General features: G+C 54.4%; 1 protein-coding gene across 2 annotated transcripts in view; it reads right to left on the bottom strand.

Annotated features, from left to right (window-relative positions):
* Positions 1-2,337: 2,337 nt before the first annotated feature.
* The window catches only part of TTYH2 (tweety family member 2), a 51,958-nt gene continuing 34,975 nt past the window's right edge, over positions 2,338-19,320 (bottom strand). For both annotated transcript variants that reach the window (XM_063656844.1, XM_054457379.2), the window contains exons 7-14: positions 15,193-15,262; positions 14,873-14,928; positions 14,275-14,367; positions 13,948-14,040; positions 11,985-12,127; positions 11,092-11,277; positions 10,523-10,601; positions 2,338-4,235 (exon numbers count right to left, since the gene is read on the bottom strand). In XM_063656844.1, coding sequence (XP_063512914.1) covers positions 4,155-4,235; positions 10,523-10,601; positions 11,092-11,277; positions 11,985-12,127; positions 13,948-14,040; positions 14,275-14,367; positions 14,873-14,928; positions 15,193-15,262 — 801 coding nt within the window. In that variant the 3' untranslated portion in view covers positions 2,338-4,154. The remainder of the gene's footprint in view (positions 4,236-10,522; positions 10,602-11,091; positions 11,278-11,984; positions 12,128-13,947; positions 14,041-14,274; positions 14,368-14,872; positions 14,929-15,192; positions 15,263-19,320) is intronic.

Raw genomic sequence — 19,320 nt, 5'->3', positions numbered from 1 at the left:
CTCTGCCCACCATGGGTGGGAACTAAACTTACCTTCCCTCGCTCCAGCCAGCTGCAGAGGTCCCCGTGCTGGCCAAGCCAGTGAGCCTGCGGGAGGCTGGTCTGAGGAGAAAGTGGACCAGCTCCCGTGACCTCACCCCACTCCCCCAACATGGGACGCTTGGTATAGATGTGTACAGTATATGTATTTTTTTAAGTGACCTCCTCTCCTTCCGCAGACCCCACAGGCCCAAAGGTCTCGGGACTTCTCACCACCTTGCTCCACAGACCCCACTAGGCCTGACCTGTGCCTCATCCCATATGCCGCTTGGTCTCTGGTTGATCCCGAGGCTTTATCTTCCTCTCGTCAGTTCTTTTGGTTGTGTTTTTTGTTGTTGCTTTTTTTTAATAACTCAAAAAAAATAAAAGACTTGGAGGAAGAAAAACACACACACACACACACACAACAAACCAAAAACCAAAAAATAGTTGCAAATGTCTGATTTTTTTGTTAACCATTTAAAAATATAAAAACTATTTTATACCCACAGGCCTTCCAAGGCAGCTGGCCAGGCTGGGCTCACTGGCTCTAGTTTATTGACTCCGGTGTTGAGCAATCAATCCTTTATTTATTTATTTATTGAGACAGGGTTTCACTGTCACCCAGACTAGAGTGCAGTGGCGCGATCTCGGCTCACTGCAACTTCCACCTCCTAGGCTCAAGCGAGTCTCCTATCTCAGCCTCCCAAGTAGCTGGGATTACAGGTGTGTGCCACTACCACCCGGCTAATTTTAGTATTTTTAGTAGAGATGGGGGTTTCACCATGTTGGCCAGGCTGGTCTCAAACTCTGGACCTCAAATGATCCACCCGTCTCAGCCTCCCAAAGTGCTGAGATTACAGGCATGAGCCGCTGCACCCTGCAGTATTTATTTTTAATGATGGGGTCTCACTATATTGCCCAGGCTGGTCTTGAACTCCTGGGTTCAAGAGATCTTCCCACCTTTGACCCCCACCGTGGACCCCCAAAGTGCTGAGATTACATGAGCCAGCACGCCCGGTGGCAGTCCATTTTTAAATGAATGAAAAAGGGGAAGAAAGGAAGGTAAATTTTCCATATGGGTATATCTGTCAACAGACACATCAGGTTTCTTGACTGATCTGCAATGTGGGGAGTTAAGAGACTGTGGAAACACCCCTGCTGGTCCTAAATTTAAGACTGTACAGCTTTGGAGGGGGAGAAAGCTCGTTGGAGATGAATTAGCTTTGGAGAAGAAACCGCTCTGTTGGCTGATCCCCGTGGGTAAGTCGTGGGCTCCAAATGACAGCCTGGGACACTTGTGGTGAAAGCTCCACCTGCTGTTCCAGGCAAAAGGGGTCTGGTGGAGTTTGCTGCTGTCTCTCTCCAGGAGTAGTTTAAGCTCCAGTCCCTCCTCCTAAGCTGGCTGTTCTGGGTCTGCAGTCAGGTTGCTGTTCACAGGATGGCTGTTCAGAGGATGTTTAGGAGGGTAAAGTTGGGCCTGTCTGCAGGCTGGCAGGCAAAACAGGAGCCCAGAACCCACTTCCCCACCCTACTCCTTTCCCTTGCGGGAGAGACTAACGCAGCTGAGATGGGAAATGGAGATGACATGCATAGTGATCAGACCACACTCTGGCTTGTGCATTCCCAAGGCTTCCTTCCTAGTTCATGCAGGGCCGGCCTACAAGTCAGGTCCCACTCCAGCTCTGAGACAATGGAAGCCCCCAAAGCCAATCTCATTTGGGTATTGAGATGCAGTTACCGGCTGAGTGAGGTGGCTCATGCCTGTAAATCCCAGCACTTTGGGAGGCTGAGGCAGGCGGATCACCTGAGGTCGAATTCGAGATCAGCCTGGCCAATATGGTGAAACCCTGTCTCTACTAAAAATACAACAATTAGCCGGGTGTGGTGGCACACACCTGTAATCCCAGCTCCTCGGGAGGCTGAGGCAGGAGAATCTCTTGAACCCCAAAGGTGGAGTTTGCAGTGAGCCGAGATGGCGCCACTGCACTCCAGCCTGGGTGACGGAGCGAGACTCCGTCTCAAAACAAAACAAAACAAACAAAACAAAAAACAAAAGAAAGAACAGTGACCTTTAGGGGGAGTTCTGGAGAAAGATCAGGGCGAAATAAGTCCTGTCCCTAGTCCTGTAAGAGCAGCTGGAAGCCACGCGAGAGCCCCATGACATTCGTTGAAGCCCCTCTTTCAGTCCTGGCACGGAAATCGCAACTGGAATCTGCTTCTGAGCCTCCCAACACATGACCCTGCCGGAGGGGACTGCTCCATCTTTCAATATCCTCGTTATTCCCTGCAGCTGAGGAAGTCAGAGACGGAACGCACATTTTAGTACAAGTGGTTTACTTCTCTTCCAGGTGAGGCCGCACGTATATAAGCAAAGGTTTGCCCACCTGGTTCCTTCAGGAACTCCCCGAGGAATCTGTTTAGTTTCCATGCATTAAAAACAACCCTATAGTTGCCAGTAATGAAACTTTAAGAAGCAACACTTTGACGTCGCAGAGTTCCTCTCTGCATGTGAGGCGGACATACCAAAGTGAGTTTACGGCATACAGTATGCATGGGTTAATGTGGGTGAGACAGGGAGCCCCGGCTGTCCTGTGGCCCCATTCCGTTGTGGAGGCTTCGCTGGGAGCTGAGAACACCCTGCTTTGTCTGTGTTTTGATGACAGGTGGTTCTTCCAAAACAGAAGCACTGAGTCACCCCACGCCCCTGCTTCAGTGTGCGAGGCCGTGGGGCTCTGGTGTTGTGAACTCCAGGTTGGCAGGAGGTTGGAAGCACCAAAGACCCCAACTCTGGTCCCTCAACAGGCAGTATTGGGGGACATTATTCCCTCCTGGCTAATGAGCTCCTGGGGGCTGGCAGGCCAGGGGCCCAGGACACTGGGTAGGGACAGGTGGTGGGGGTGGGGCAGGGCAGAGGCCTATCCTCCCTTAAAGACACAGTTGTACCACTTTGCTAAAACCTTTTCTGGCAGACTTACTTGGAGACAACAGGGAAGGGACAGCTGATGTGGGCATTTGGCTAGTCCCCTAGAACAGGGAACTCTGGCTTTCCCTCTTGGCTTTTTTCTCCTCTTAAAGATCCTCCCTCTGTGGGTGAGATGAACCCAGATCCCCACCAAATGGTAGCTTGGGACAGGATGTCTCACTGATCCTTATTTAAGAATCGACTCCTTCCCGTCTCCTCCAGATCTATAGATCTCCAGATCGGTGCCAGCAAAATCTGCAAAAGTAGTGACCTAACCAGGGTAAGGAATGAGCTGCAAATCTGTTATAAAAACTGGATGTGCTAGGAGTTTCAGTTCTTTGGATAATCAACGTCTTTAAAACACTGGAGAAAAGGAAGACCTAAAGTCGTTTCAAAGTGTCTGTTCATACCTGAGACTGTGCCTATCTGCAGCTAACACATCTGCAGCATTGATTCTGGAATAGAGGCGAGGCAATGGAGGGTTAGGGAGACAGGCGGAATGCGGCAGGCTTTCACCTCTGTTCCCATCGGGGTTCACCAGGCTGTGATCCCCCCAGCCCCGGAGCCACCAGCACCCCACTGCAGAGCTTTCCTGATGCCTCCCCTCTGTGGCCCAGGAAGAGCCTGTCTGGCCCTGGGAACTCTGATTTGGGCTGTTCTGGTGTCATCAGGGGTGCGACCTTCTTAAAGAGCATCTCCTGATCAGCCCTTCTCATGTTACCTGCAGGGAATGGAGGACAGAGGTGACTCCGAGAGGAGTTGTCTGGGCTGACAAGAGGCAGAGTCATGGTTGTGGGACCAGAGAGAACACACAGCTCTCTGATGGTGGTGTCTGACCTGGTCCCCTCCTCACTGCCACTCCCCTCCTGGCAAGGGCGAGGTGTAGGGGTGAGCAGGGCCAGGCAGCCAGCTCAGGGATGCTACCTCTGAGGCAGCCAAGCACCTGGGGGCATTTCTGGTGTGGAGAGCAGGGCAGAAGAGAGAGGCTGGCCCATGTGGTGAGTCTTCTGCACCCCCTGGGGCTTTGGTCGGGAATCCCAGCTGCTCCTCTGCCACAGCAGGAGGCCTCTCGGGCTCCAGGTGCCTTTGGTTTCTATTAAAGAAACGCAGCTTGTATTTGCACTAATTAAAAACCAAAACGGAAAAAGGAGGCAGGAACCCCCGAAAGTCTGTTAGGCTGGAAACTGATTCCCGTAGTGCCTCAGGTGCTCATCCGCCACAGACAGGTAGGTGGCTCTCATGCTGGGAGAGTACTGCCAAGAGAGAAGAGAAGGGATGGTCAGAGCTGGGTCAGCCAAGCACTGCACCAGCAAAGGTGCTGGGGACTTCTCAGAGTGGAACTGGGCCGGGTGTCTTAGGGAACGAGGGAAACCCAGCCGTGCCTCCACCCCACATCCATCAGGACTTTTGGCTCCCAGCCTCAAATAAAAAATGCACACACAGACCAGCTGTCCTCCAATGTCCACTCCGCCCCAGCACACACCCCCAGCATCCAGCCTGTCCCCTCACACTGGGGGCAGCGTCAGGGTCCACCAGCGCACGGAGGAGCAGTCAGCAGCCAGAAGGCTGGGGGCAGAGGCCCAGAGACTCAGAGAAGCAGGTTCAAATCCCAGCTGTGCATCTTACCCCGTGACCTTGGCTTAGGTTCTCCAGCCTTTTCTAGCCTGTTTCCCTACCTGCAAAATGGACATAAGAGCACCCAGCTCTTATGTTGAAAGGGCGAAATGATATGGAGCAGGGAAGAGCCTTAATACAGCTGCTCTCAAACTGGGCTGCTCGCCAGAAACACCTGGGGAGCCTAAAAACATCCTGATGCCCAGGCCACACCCACTAGTATATAAATATGTATATTTTTGTTGATGCAAAATGCACATAACAGTGGTGACTTATACCTGTAATCCCAGCACTTTAGGAGACAGAGGCAGGAGGATCGTTTGAACCCAGGAGTTCGAGACCAGCCTGGGCAAAATGGCAAAATCCTGTCTGTATCAAAAATACAAAAAATTAGCTGGGCATGGTGGCATGCACCTGTAGTCCCAGCCACTCGGGAGGCTGAGGCAGGAGAAGAAGGTACTTGAGCCCAAGAGGTGGAGGTTGCAGCAAGCTAAGATCACACCACTGCACTTCATCCTGGGCAATGGAGCAAGACCCTCTCTCTTAAAAAAAAACAAAGACCACGCACATAACGTAAAACTAATTTAAAGAGCTATCAGTGTTTTTAGAGCTCTTTAGGCAATTCCAGAGTGCATTCAAGTTGGAGGAGCAGTGACCCAGTGCAGAGTAGGTGCGTGACAGACCTTAATTACTTGTCCTTGGCAGTGGAGAGGGCCTTTCACTCTATACCCTGCACACAGGCTACCTGGGGATCTTGTCCACAGGACCTGAGATTCTGCACTTCTAACAAGTTTCCAGAAGCTGCCACTCTCCTGACCCAGGGAAGTTTCAGGGGTCCAGGCCATTCACATCAGGGCGAATGGAATGCTTCCACTTGGGCTGGGGTCGGGGAGGAGGGAGCATGAGGCTTTTCGACCCAGTGGGTCTCAACCAGGTGTGTTTTTGCCTCCCAGGGGCATTAGGCAATGTCTGGAGATATTCTGGTTGTCACAACTGGGCACTGGAGTGCCACTGGCGTGTAGCAAGTAGATGCCAGGGACGCTGCTAGACATCCTACAATGTATAGGAACCCCCCACCGAGAATGACTCTGCCCATCAATAGCACTGAGGCTAAAGAAGCTGGCCTCAGAGCAGTGGTTCTCCAAGCATGGTTTCCAGGGCAGCAGTAGCAGCTTTACCTAGGAATATGTCAGACACGCACATCTCCAGCCGGGTGCGGTAGCTAACACCTGTAATCCCAGCACTTTGGGAGGCCGAGGCAGGTGGATCACCAGAGGTCAAGAGTTCGAGACCAGCCTGGCCAACATGGTGAAACCCTGTCTCTACTAAAAATACAAAAAAAATCAGCTGGGCATGGTGGTGGGGGCCTGTAATCTCAGCTACTCAGGAGGCTGAGGCAGGAGAATCGCTTGGTCCTGGGGAGCGGAGGTTGCAGTGAGCTGAGATTATGCCACTGTACTCCAGCCTGGGCAACAAGAGCGAAACTCAGTGTCAAAAAAACAAAAAAGGCACATCTCCAGGCTCCAACTCAGATTTTCTGAATCAGAAACAGGGTGGGTCCCTCAGGTGATTCTGATGCATACGCAAGTATGAGACCCTCCTTCTTCTTTTTTATTTTCTTTGAGACAGAATCTCACTCTGTCACCCAGACTGGAGTGCAGTGGTGCAATCTCAGCTCACTACAACCTCCGCCTCCTGAGTTCAAGTGATTCTCCTGCCTCAGTCTCCCGAGTAGGTGGGATTACAGGCGCCCATCACCATGCCCAGCTAATTTTTGTATTTTTAGTAGAGACGGGGTTTCACCATGTTGACCAGGCTGGTCTCAAGCTCCTGGCCTCAAGTGATCCACCTGCCTTAGCCTCCCAAAGTGCTGGGATTACAGGCACGAGCCATGGCGCTGGCCAAGACCCTCCTTCTTAAAGCAGTATTTCCCAACTTGAATGATAATAAGTTTGTTAAACTTAGAATCTCCCAGGCTCCTTCCCCAAGATACTCTGTTTCTGTAAGTCTGAAGAGAAGTCTCAACGTCAGTATTTTTAACTGCCCTGGGTCATTTTTGTTCATCAAGTCCAAGAAACAGTGCCTAAAAGGATAGGAGAGATTATTCCTTGAAGGCAGAGCTGGGGGAAGAAACATTTCCAGCAAGGGACAGGCTGTATATCCCGATCACCAGGCGTGACATCACCCACCCAGTGAGGTCCCCTGACTGTCCCAGAGAGGGCGCTTGGCAGAGGGAGGAGTTTATCCACCTCTAGAACTTGCTGGGTGCTAAGGAGTGTTTACAGCAGGCACCCCTGGGAGGGTGGGGCGCAGCCAGCTGTGCTGTCTTTACTGGGGCAGACATCCACACCCTCCATGCTGTGGAGTTCCTTGGTCTGCGGCATCATTAGATGTCTCTCTAGGTCCCTTACCGGGCATGGAGGTGGAAGGGTCTTCCCAGGGCAGGCTGGGCTAGGTGGGACTGGGCAGTCAACTTGGCCCAAGCAATAAGTGTTTCTGGGCAGGTCTTAAATCTAGGGAGGAAGGGTTTTCTGTCGTTGAGCCTTGCAAATAAGGTCAGTTGCTGATTATCTCTGCTAACGGCAGGATGAGTGGCCTGGATCTTTCAAACAGAAGGTAATCCGAAAATCATTTTTACTTGGCATCACAGTGCATAGAGTAATTCCTTTTTCACAGCAGACTTCCCCTTATTACGTTGTGCTTAGATTAATATTAAAGTCAATCTGCATTCCTGGGGCCACAGCAGCTGGTGGTTGGAAAAAGGAACCCGGGAGGCTTCTGATTAGTGAGAGAAGCTAGGCTGGCATTTAAAAGGTGCTGACTTTTAGGCTGGGCATGGTGGCTCATGCCTGTAACCCCAGCACTTTGGGAGGCCAAGGCAGGTGGATCACTTGAGGCCAGGAGTTTGAGACTAGCCTGGCCTGCATGGCGAAACCCCGTCTCTACTAAAAATGCAAAATTAGCCGGGCGTGATGGCACGTGCCTATAGTCCCAGGTACTTGGGAGATTGAGGCATGAGAATTGCTTGAACCCAGGAGGTGGAGGATGCAGTGAGCTGAGATTGCGCCACTGTACTCCAGCCTAGGTGACAGAGTGATACTCTGTCTCAAAAAAATAAACATAAATAATAAATGGTGCTGACTTTGAATATAGGTTCAACCAGCCCACTCCTGAGGACCCCAGGAAGAAAGAACAACATGAGGCTGGGGCTTGTGTTTGTAAAGCTGCGGGTTGGGACAGCAGGTGAGGTGCTCCAGGCAAAAGCACCAAGGTGGTGGCACAGGAGTGAATGACAGGGGGATTGGTTCCAGCAGGCTTGCTAGCAGGTGGAGGCCAGGGATGCTGCTAAACATCCCACACGCAGGGGAAAGGCCCCATAACCTACGGACATTTGGGGCTGCACCATGCTTTGTGGTGGGGGCTCCACTCACTAGATGTGAATAGCATCCAGCCCCCATCCCCAGCCTCCAAGTGTGGTAATGAAAACGCCTCCAGACATTGCCAAATGTCCCCAGGGGAGAAAACTGCCCCTGGGTGAGCCCCTGCTCTACACTGTGGCTCAAATGCCACCTATTAAATAGAACCTTCTGGAATCCCCTAGAGCAGCAGCAAAGACAGCTCCTTCTTTCTGGTCCCAAAGTACCTTGTAGCACTTTCTACAGGAAGCCTTCTTGAGTGCCCCTTCTATAGACTGGAACTTCCTGAAGACAGGGACTGGGTTCCACTTGCTCTTTTCTCGGGTCTGACACTATGATTTTCACCAAGCGCCATGACCGGGAAGCTGACTCCCTGGGTGCCTGTGTGTGCACTTCCTGGGTCCTCAGGGCCCAGGTCTATCACGCTGGTCCCAGGTACTCAGGTCCCATTGCTTCTGCTTTCCTGTTGGATGTCCCCTTCCAAACTACCTGGGTCGGGGCAGTGAAATGCCTCACCTGGCCCAATGAAGGGAGACGCCTGGCTCCAGGACCCTTCTGCCCACCCCGTGGCAGACTTCTGGCCTTTGATTCCCCTTGTCCTTTCTTATAAGTGTCACAGCTCTGGCCGGGCACGGTGGCTCACTCCTGTAATCCCAGCACCTTGGGAAGCCAAGGCGGGTGGATCACCTGAAGTCAGGAGTTCGAGACCAGTCTGGTGAAACCCTGTCTCTGCTAAAAATACAAAAATTAGCCCAGTGTGGTGGTGCATGCCTATAATCCCAGCTAGTAGGGAGGCTGAGGCAGGAGAATCGCTTGAACTCGGGAGGTGGAAGTTGTAGTGAGCTGAGATCATACCACTGCACTCCAGCTTGGGCAGAAGAGTGAGACTCTGTCTCAAAAAAAAAAAAAAAAGAATAAAAATAATAAAATAAAAATAATAAATGCCACAGCTCTGTGGAGAAGGTGGGGTGGAAGAAAATCACAAATAACAGCTCACTGTCCTACGGCACTCACTGGATGCTTCACACATACGCTCTGATAACAATCAATTTGCCCAGTGCACACACCACCAAGGAGGAATGTGCTAGTATTCCCATACCCATTCTATAGATGGGGAAACTGAGGCACAGAGCAGCAAAGTGCTTGTCCAAAGTCACAGAGGCCATAAGCAATGAGCTGGGATTTGAACCCAAGCATTTGGCACTGGGGTCTGTGTCCCTGAACCTTGGTGGTCACCTCACTGTCTGTTTGCAGCTCTCTTTGTCTCAGCCAGTATTTCTGTGTCCTTTGGATACTTCTCTGGGATGAGACAGCATGGTCTTTTCTTCTCAACCTGCCCACCCTGAGCTACTCCCCTGAGGCTGTATCTCAGGTACTCTGGCTGGAGGTGGTGGGGTGGACAAGAGTCCTAGGGACATGGGGAGCTGAGACGGATTGAGGAAGGCTGTGTTCCGGTTCGGCCCTCCCAGACCCGCCACCACAGCCAACCCACCCTCCAGCCCAAGGGAGATCAAGGATTAAGGTAAACAGAAATCTAAAAAGAAAAAATGTCCTTAATTTTCTCTGGCGCAAAAAGGGAAAGAGACCCCCTCTCTTCTTGCAGTATTTCCTTTAGAAAACTTAGCATTGTAAATAATTTCTGTCTTTGGAGATGTCTGCAAACCTTCTTAAAGGCTGAATATGGCCCTTGCCAGTGTTACAATCCAGGGATGCTTTCTTCAGGTCTGGGAGTCATCTCTTAGAAGTACAAACATCAGGAAGACAGCACCTCATCTCCTTCTCAGTGATAGTTCACTTAGGGGCCTGGCTCCAAGTTGTAACTATCTGATTGTCATGGAAATAGGAGTTTTATTTTTCCTCTGGATAAAGGCAATTAGCTGGCCGGGCGCAGTGGCTCATGCCTGTAATCCCAGCACTTTGGGAGGCTGAGGCGGGCGGATCACCTGAGGTCAGAAGTTCGAGACCAGCCTGGCCAACATGGAGAAACCCCATCTCTACTAAAAATACAAAAATTAGCCAGGTGTTGTGGCGCGCACCTGTAATCCCACCTACTTGGGAGGCTGAGGCAGGATAATTGCTTGAAACCTGGGTTGCAGTAAGCCGATATTGCGCCACTGCACCCCAGCCTGGGCAACAGAGCGAGATTCCATCTCAAAAAAAAAAATAAACAAATAAAGGCAATTACTTAACTAGGATGGCCACCCCAATTAGCAAGTAGATTAAGGTGGACTACTGTGACAAACAGTGCCGTCAAGTCCTCTTGCTGGATGACAGGTATGCAGTGGGCTGTGTCTTGTTCCTGCCTGGCTAGGGGAAGGAGTGAGATTTCTTGCGTCTTTGCAATCTCCTTAGCGGACTGCCTGGGATACCCACGACGGTCTGGTTTAGTGCATATTCAATAACAGAACAGTTTCATTCTTTTCTGCCTTTGCGGACAGGATTCACTGGGTTGGCAGGAGGTTTTGTCTTTATGTATTACCCCAACAAGGAAGGGCCAGAGCCCCAATTACCGTAGGCGGAGGGGAGGCTCTCCCGATGAGTGGCACGTTCTCGTAGCGTGGGTTCCTACCAAAGAGCATGGCTTGGTTCCTGCGGGGATGAGAGGAGAGCTCAGGAGGGGGTGGTGTGGGAGTGGGGGTGTGTGTAGATTTCTACAGGACGGTCCCATGGGTGAGCGCACATGGGAGGCGGGGGATGGAACCGAACCACAGATAGAGTGGAGGGGGTGCGGTGGACAGATATGGAGAAGAGCACCTTGGGAAGCCTGGGGACAAGTGGCTGATGGGCAACGGAGGCTGGGAGCAGTGTGGCCTGGAGAAATGCAGCTTTTCGGGCCTGGGACCTGTCCCACCGGCCTGTGGCAGAGGCTGCTGACATCAGTGGGTTCTTCCACCAGCACATGTGGGTGTGGAGGGGTGACTAGATGCTCCCCAGGGGCCTTCCCTCCAGGCACCCTGTGGCTGTAGTGGGGACCACGGGTGGCCTTGGATGCCTTCCTCCCCCCACCGGGCACTGTGGACCCCACCCAACACGCTGTCTGGGCAGTGCTACCCAGCCTGGGTGTGTGTGCAGGCCGTACATGTACTCGGAGACAGGGGCGTTGGAGATGGTCTGGGCGGGGGGCTGCAGGCTGGTCTGACTGCCCAGGCCACTGCTGTAGCTGCAGAAGCTGTGAAGCTGTCCCCTCGGGGGATTGTGGGCCGCCATGCGCCAGGCTTGGGGGTTAAAGGGGTCATCATCATCAATGTCGTCGTAGTCTCTGTTTCTAGAACAACGGGTAGAAGACGGCCGGCTGTGAAGGGTGAAGGAGGCTCCGAGGCAGCCAGGTCCTGTCCTGCTTCCCCGCCCTTCCTCCCAGGACTCTCTGGCCACGTGTGTCTCCTTGAGACTCCTCTAAAACGTGGTCCCCGGCCTGCCTCCTGCAGATCATTCTGGCGCATTCCCAGCTTCACGACCAGCTCTTCCAGGCTCCCCACCACGCTGACCGTGCGCACGTGGGTACCCCCTACCCTGCGTCCTCTTGCCTGATCCGCTCACGAGGTGCCTATACACCATCTGTCCCTGCCCATCTCCTCAAGGGGACTGCAGGCTCCCTGAAAGCAGTGACCCCATGTATCCTTCTTGGTATTCCCAGGGCACCCCTCCCAGCACCAGGAACTCTCCTCATTCCAGATCGCAAAGTCCTGGTGAGAAGAGAGGAGAAGGGAGGCCAGACTGTGTCCTGAGGGCTGTCACCACCCTGGGCCCCAGCTCCTGCTCCGGGCCCCACCGAACTCCTTTGGAGGGTCGGTGTGGACTCCTGGGGAAGTTTCTGTAGAAGTCAGCCAGCCTGTTGGGCTGAATGCCCGGGCCCTCTGCTGCCCTCCTCAGTCCTGGGTTAGCAGCTAAATCGTAGAGCAGAGGCTCCTGTCTGCTGCTGTCCCAGGAGAACCCCAGGCTGTGGGAGGCTCCCCTCCTTACTAGGCAGCCCACCTGGTGGTGAAGTGCTTCCAGGCCCTTGGCCCCGCACAGATCATGGTGGAGAAGGCGAGGGCGGCCAGGAAGGAGAAGAGGCCGAGGTACAGCAAGCCCTGGAGGCTGTCGTAGCAGATGCCAGCAAGGGCGTCCAGATAGTTCTGGAGGAAGAGGAGGGACATGCAGCTAGTGAAGGAGCGCGGGCAAAGCCTGGGGGCCGAGCTCTCCTCTGGAAGTCCCTCTACCCCGAGCCTGGACCTGGGGTCTCCCGGCTGCTCCCCATCCCGAGCGCCTTGCAGCACCATTAAAGGTCCACACGCTCTGGAGCCTAACACAATGGGGCTTCTTGGGTTCACCCTGGAAACATTTGCTGAGCAACTACTGTGCGCTAGGCACTAAGAAGCTGGCTCTGAACAGGGCGGAGGAGGTTACAGGGCAGGGAACCAGAGATGGGGGCACTGAAGCTGAGGCCCGGATGGCAAGAAGCAGCACACCTTGAGAAGAGGGGGCAAAAGGGACAGACTTGGCCTGTTCAGGAAAGAGAGGGAACATAGGCCAGCGGGGGCCGGGTCATGCTGGGCCTTGCAATGCAGGAGACGAGTACGGACTTTTAAAAGGGGTCAGAAAGACATCGGAGGGTGTGGGAGTGGAAGGGATGTGATGCAACCTAGTTTGCAAAAGGACTGCTCTGGCTGCATGTGTGAAAGCTCATGGGTGGTGAGGGAGCAAGAGAAAGTGGCAAGAGGCCACTGTCGGCTGGAGAAGCAGGACCAGATCATGGTGGAAGCCACGGAGAGAAAGAGAAATGGATAGATTCAGGGTACAGCTGAGAGGAGAGCTGCCAAGACTTGCTGGGGATTAGATGTAGAAGGGGAAGAAGAGAGGAGACAGGGGTGACTGCCATGTTCTTAGCCCTGAGGTCAGACTACCAGGATCTAAACCCAAGCCCCTGATGTGCCAACTCAGGACTCTTCAGTAAGCCACTTTATAAATACGCCCCCCGCCCACACACGCACACATGCACCACACACACATCATACATGTGCACACACACCACACACACACGCATCACAGACATGCACACACCACACACACCCCCCACACGCATACAGGCACATACACACACACATGCACCACACACACGCGTGCACAGCACACATGCACACAAGCATGCACATACCACACACACATACGCACATCACATATGTGCACCCACACAACCGCAGACACACACCACACACATACACATATACACAAGTGCACACACACACACGCACACACAGACACACGCACATGCACACACACATAGCTATATCTATGCATCTATCCATACGCACGCACAAGCAAGTCAATTTCCTAGGAAATAACATGTGTTTCACAGTATAACTGTGAGAACTGAATGACATACTGGATATAAAATGCACAGAACAGGGCCAAGCATGGAGCTGACAGCTGTGATGATGACAAAGACTGTCTGCACTAAATCCATCTGGGATGTGAAAGCTGTCGCCATACACTGGCTGACTGCTTTTGGGTGGGGGGCTCTCACGTGCTCCCCATGTGTTCCCTGCATCATTGTGTCTGTCTGATATTCCAAGTTCCTGGAAAGAAGACTCTGGCAATGGGATTGGGACATCCACTTGCAACCCAGGGAGACAGATGTGTTGACGAAATGGCCAGGAGTCTGGACAATGGGGAACAGCCTCCCTTGTATTGTTCAGGGTCCCCCAGTGACCCAGAACCAACCTCATCCAACCCTCCCATCCCTAACCCTTGGTCCCTTGTACTGAGTCTCCCTGTTTCAGCCCCTGGAGAGAGGCCAGGCACCCCCTCACTTCCCATTATCTGGCTTCAGTTCCATTCCTGGGCGGGAAGGGGGCCCAGGCCATCGCTCCCCTCGGCCTCTACCGGCTTTTCTCTGGAAGGTGTGGCCTGCTGGGTGCTCTCACACTCTCCACGTGCCCCCAGGGTCCCCATGCACCTTGTGCAGCCCTCGGCAGTCCACCATGGCGGTCAGCTGGTGAAGGCTGGACTCTGAGGAGTTCAGCAGGAGCTGGATTGCAAGCAGGTCTTCCTGAAGCAGGAAGAGAGAGAGAGGCTGAGGGGATGTGGAGGAGGGCTGGCAGAGAAAACCACCACAGCAGCTGTGCTCAGGGGCCTCTAGAGCCAAGGGAGGGAGCCGAGTCACGGGCGCGGGAGTGCAGAGAGCCAGCAGCAAGCTGTGCACAGCCTGGCCCTGGGGCCGGGGCAGGGGAAAGGGCTGTCAGGGTTCATCTGGGGCTCCCTTCTTCCTGCACAGCTGCCTTACCTCTGCGGTGGAGAAGAGGGGTACGGCAAACTGCAGAAGCCCCGCGACCTGGATCTGCATGGTGGTGAGTGCGCGCTGGAAGGTGGTCAGGATCTGAGCCAGGAAAGACACACCCCACCGTGAGGCTCCGTCTCCCAGGAGCCCCACAGCAGCCGAGGGGCCTATGCTCCTGCCCCTGCCACCCTCCCACCTGGCGGTAGCTGCACAGGCCCTTCCTCCTGCAGGAAGTCTCCCCTACTCCTCTGGCTTCTTGAGAGCTGCACAGTCTTCTCCCTGCTTGCAGCTCAGATGTGGTCTTTGGACCAGCAGCCCTGGCCTCACCTGGGAGCCTGTGAGAAGTACAGAATCTTGGCCCCACCCCAGAGCTCCAGGACAGCATCTGCATGGGAAGCAGCTCCCCCACTGAGCTGCATACATGTTAACCACCAATCTAGAACCCGTGACCAAAAGCACACCCCCCTCACAGAAGCAGCTAAGGAGAGGACCAGGGTGAGGCAAGGAAGGCCCCGCCACCTCCGCCATCCTGGTCAGTGGTGGGGCTCAGGGTCAAGGGGCAGCGGCTGTGGGCAGGGTGAGGGCAGGCCTTGGGGGGCTGTACCTGCTGGAAGGGGCTGCTTCCACTTTGGCTGCAATACAGGTAGTAGCGAGTCACCTCTGCAGGGCAATGGCATGGCGTTAGGCAGCTCACAAATGACCAGATGAGATCTCTATCACCCTTGGTGGCCAAGCCAGACCTCCCTACCCAGTCCCTGAGCTCCCAAGGGAGGCAGTTTCTAGGAAATGGCCTAGAGCATGAGCTGGACTTGAAGTTCAGAGTTGAGGAGGGGTTGCGTGGCTACAGGGCTGAAAGAGGTAAATAGGGGCACACAGTCCGGCCACCCATGCATCCACAGCAGTGGCCTGAGAGTGTGTAGTTACCTGTGCTGATCTGGTCCTCCGTGATGTTCAGGATGAAGGTGTCAGGAGCCACACAGAAGTCACCGGTGGCCTGAGTGAGGGCGAGAGGGACAGGGTGGAGGAAAGTCAGATACCAGGACAGCGGGGCCCTGGGAGGAGCCAGGAGCCCATCACCCCAGCCCCTTGAGGTCCCTCCCAGGTGGCAAAGGACAGTCTGGAGCCAGCCTCCTGGGTTCAAACCTGGCTCTGCCCCTTCCTAGCTCTGTTGCCTTGGACAAGTTACTTATTCTTCCTGTGCCCCGGTTGCCTCATCTGTGATATGGAGATGATAATGCTATTCACCCAATGCATGTAAAGTGCTCAGAAAAGTGACTGGGGCAGAGCGCATGCTGTTACTCTTATTCCCAAATGCCTCTTCTAGGACAGACCCTTGGGGACCAGCATCCTGGGCCCCAGGGCAGCTGCAGGCTGTGTGTGTGGGAGTTCATTACACCATGTCCTCATCTGCTCATGTCTGTTTTACATTTTGTCTTGCTGTGATCAAGTCCTACAGGGACGGGTGGTCAATCTATGAAGGCTCCCCCAAACTCTTTCTAAAGAATGAGGTTGGTGCTGAAGCGTCTGTGAGGCTTGGGTGCAGGTCCTCACCTGCGAAGACACAGGGTGGGAAGGGCATGGAGCTGAGAGGAGGCTGCCACTTATGAGCTGGAGGACCTGGCCCCACAGCACGGCCTGGCTAAGTGATTGCTAAGACCCATGCAGCAGGGTGGGAGCAGACACAGGCCCCAGGAGAGGTGGCAGCAAGGACATGGCCTCCAAGCCAGGTGCACCCCAGATCTGGCCTGGGGTGCTCTGGGGACTGGATAAATGGGGGGGGCCTCCGCCTTCCAGAGCAGCCAGGGAGAGCTCAGGTCCTCTGGCCTGTTCCTTAGGGACGTCCCCCTCCTCTGGCGCATGCTCCCTGGGCAGGGGACCCCTCTGAGTGCCCTGCTTTGCCCGTGGCCCTGTCCTCCTTCAGGAGCCACTGCCTCAGGGGTCCACAATAGAGCATCACTCACTAACTTGCTAAGTTGATAGACATTTATGGAGTACTTACTCAGTGCCCTGCAGGGTTCTAGCACCTAGAGGTCAGTGCATCACAGCACTTACGGTCTAGAAAATGTGTGTATAGCAAGACTGGGGAATAACACACCCCTCTAGATACAGAGCTTCTCAAGAGCCCCAACCATGTGCGCATGCGCGCGCACGCACACACACACCCACACACACACGCACTTAAGACCCTGGGAGAAATGCTTTATACACAAACCACTAGCATTCATAATACATCAAACTGGCCTATTATTACCTATCAGAGCTGCGGCGCCAGCAGGCCAGGCCTGGTGGTGTGCCCCCACCCTCTGGCTGGAGTGGCAGAGAGTGCAGCCAGGCCCAAGTGGAGGATGGGGAAGCCTTGAGAAAATAAAGAGTGAGGCCACCATCTCAGTTTGGGTCATCCCCAAGAAATCTGGGAACCAAGAAAGGAGAGGGACAGGAGGCCCCAGTCCAAGGCTCCATAGTGACGTGGTCTTCCTGCCTCCCTCCTTCCCCTCCCAAGCCAGGCCTGCTCTTCACACCCCTTGGCCACCCTGGAGCCTCCATCTCCTGGCATAGGTGCATAGGATGGTTTGGGGTGTGGGACTCAGAGAGGAGTCAACTCTCCTATTAATGAAGACAAGAACCTGTGTGCATATGCATGTACATGTGTGATGCATATGCACTTGTGTGTGTGTGTGTTGATATGGTTTGGCTGTGTCCCCACCCAAATCTCATCTTGAATTCCCACGTGTTATGGGAGGGACCTGGTGGGAGGTAACTGAGTCATGGGGGCAAGTCTTTCTCATGCTGTTCTCATGATAACGAATAAGTCTCACAAGACCTGATTTTTTTTTTTTGAGACAGAGTCTCACTGTCACCCAGGCTGGAGTGCAGTGGCGTGATCTTGGCTCACTGCAACCTCTGCCTCCAGGGTTCAAGCAATCCTCCTGCCTCAGTCTCCCAAGTAGCTGAGATTATAGGCATGTACCACTATGCCTGGCTAATTTTGTATTTTTACTAGAGATGGGGTTCTGGCATGTTGGTCAGGCTGGTTTTGAACTCCTGACCTCAGGTGATCCCCCTGCCTCGGCCTCCCAAAGTGCTGGGATTACAGATGTGAGCCACCACACCTGGCAGATCTGATGTCCTCTCTCTTTGCCTGCTGCCATCCATGTAAGACGTGACTTGCTCCTCCTTGCCTTCCGCCATGATTGTGGGGCTTCCTCAGCCATGTGGAACTGTGAGTCCAATTAAACCTCTTTCTTTTGTAAATTGCCCAGTCTTGGGTATGTCTTTATCAGCAGCGTGAAAATGGACTAATACGCGTGTGCATTACTCATGCCATGGTGATAGGGATGGCAGGAGAGGGGACAGGAAGGAGGTCACTGAGCATAGTTGGGGCAGGTGGGAGAGGCTGCCCAGTAACCAGCCCAGGTGATGGCTGAGCCTGCAGGCAGCTCCTGAAAAAATGGAGGTGTGGGTCTGAAGGGACCCCCGTGACCCTAGCATGATGATGATGAATGCACAGTAAGCCAGTGGTGGCCACTGTTTATTGGACATTTTCTGTGTGCCTCCCAGGGTGAACCCACTCATCTTTCCTTAGCAACAGCCCTTTGAGGTAAGTCCTGTTATTCTCTGTGTTCACCTAGGAGGAAACTGAGGCACAGAGAACCTCAGGAACTTTCCACTGCTGGGAAGGGGTGAAGGGAGGATGTGGGCCCAGACAGGGTGGCTGCAGAGGCCACACTCCCACCCTCTGACTCAGGGGCAGGCCTGGCTGCCCCTTGGCTGGAGGAATCCCCTGAAGTTCTCTGTCCCCCGGCTCGGTGGCCAAAGCACTTGTGACAGCCCTTGCCTCCCTCCCTCACAGCTGAACCCATTTCCTCCCCCTTCCTTCTTCCAGGGCTTCCCAGCCTCTCTGCCTGCTCTAGCCCCTCACCCCAGACACCTCCTGACTCGCAGTGCTGACCACGAGGGGTGGCCCCAGGGCCTGGAAGCTTGGAGCTTGGCTGCTCAAGTCCTGCCGGCCCTCCTCTCCCTGCCTCACCCGGAGCAGATCTCCAGGGCAGTGCTCTCTCCTCATGGAGTCCTTTCTAGGGACAGGGAGGGGTAGGGGTCGGGGGCGGGGAGGGGAGGCCTTGTCAGTCCTCTGGCCCCACGGCTGTCAAAACAGGCCTCAGAGAGCAGGGTGGCATTGGGAGGCCACACAAAAGCTCTCCACAACAACCCGGGGACAGCCGGCCGCCCTCCCCAGCCTCCTGGCTCCTCCTCACCCGGCTTCCTATTAAAATGCAGCAGCATCTCCAGCCGGTCAAAAGCCCATTCAGCTCCACCGCCTGCTCCCCCTCTCGCACACAAGGGCCTGACTAGAGGAATTAGGGAAATGGCCTTTCTCCCCAGCTCCCCGCATTCCAGGGCGCCCAGCTGGGAGATTAAATGGCCTCTGGTTTTTGTGAACACTGAAGCCTGGTGAGAGGGAGGAGCCCCCACTGGGAGGGGCGGCCACCACAAGGCAGCTCACAGCGGCAAGCTGGAAGCCACCGCTGCCTCCAGAAGGCAGAGGCTGCCCAGAAAGCAGGATGGGGCCCTGGAGGAGCTCGCCGTGCGCTCCCTGCGGCTTCCCTGTGCGTGTCCCTGGCCCCTGAGGAGAGGCTGCAGGCCAGGCAGCTGCGTGCATCACCCTGGCCAGCAGCGGCACTGTTTACAGCTGTCCCAGCTCCTGCATGCTTTCAAACATGACTTGGGCCTTTTCTCGACCATTCTTTGGTCCGTGGTCACTGCACTGGGGTGGCGGGGAGCAAAGACAGGAAATGCCCCCCTTCTCCCTTCTGCACAAGCCTCTGCCTAAGGTGCTAAGTCGGGCAGTGCCAGAGTCCCTGAGGGCATTGTGTCCACGCCCAGAGCTAGTGGCCAGCCCCCAAGTCCCTGGACAAGGTGGGAGTGTGGTTAGGGAGCTTCTGGTACAAGCCACCCCCATCTTATCCTATCAAGCACTAGGTCACTATGGCAGAACAGATGCATGTCCCAGGGTTAGTCTGTGGACTCTGAATCAGTGAGGGGTTCCTTGAATTC

This window comes from Pongo pygmaeus, chromosome 19 (genome assembly GCF_028885625.2).
Source record: "Pongo pygmaeus isolate AG05252 chromosome 19, NHGRI_mPonPyg2-v2.0_pri, whole genome shotgun sequence".
Classification (NCBI taxonomy): Eukaryota; Metazoa; Chordata; class Mammalia; order Primates; family Hominidae; genus Pongo; species Pongo pygmaeus.
Note: the sequence above shows the minus strand (reverse complement) of the source record. Positions and strands in the feature narration are given on the sequence as shown.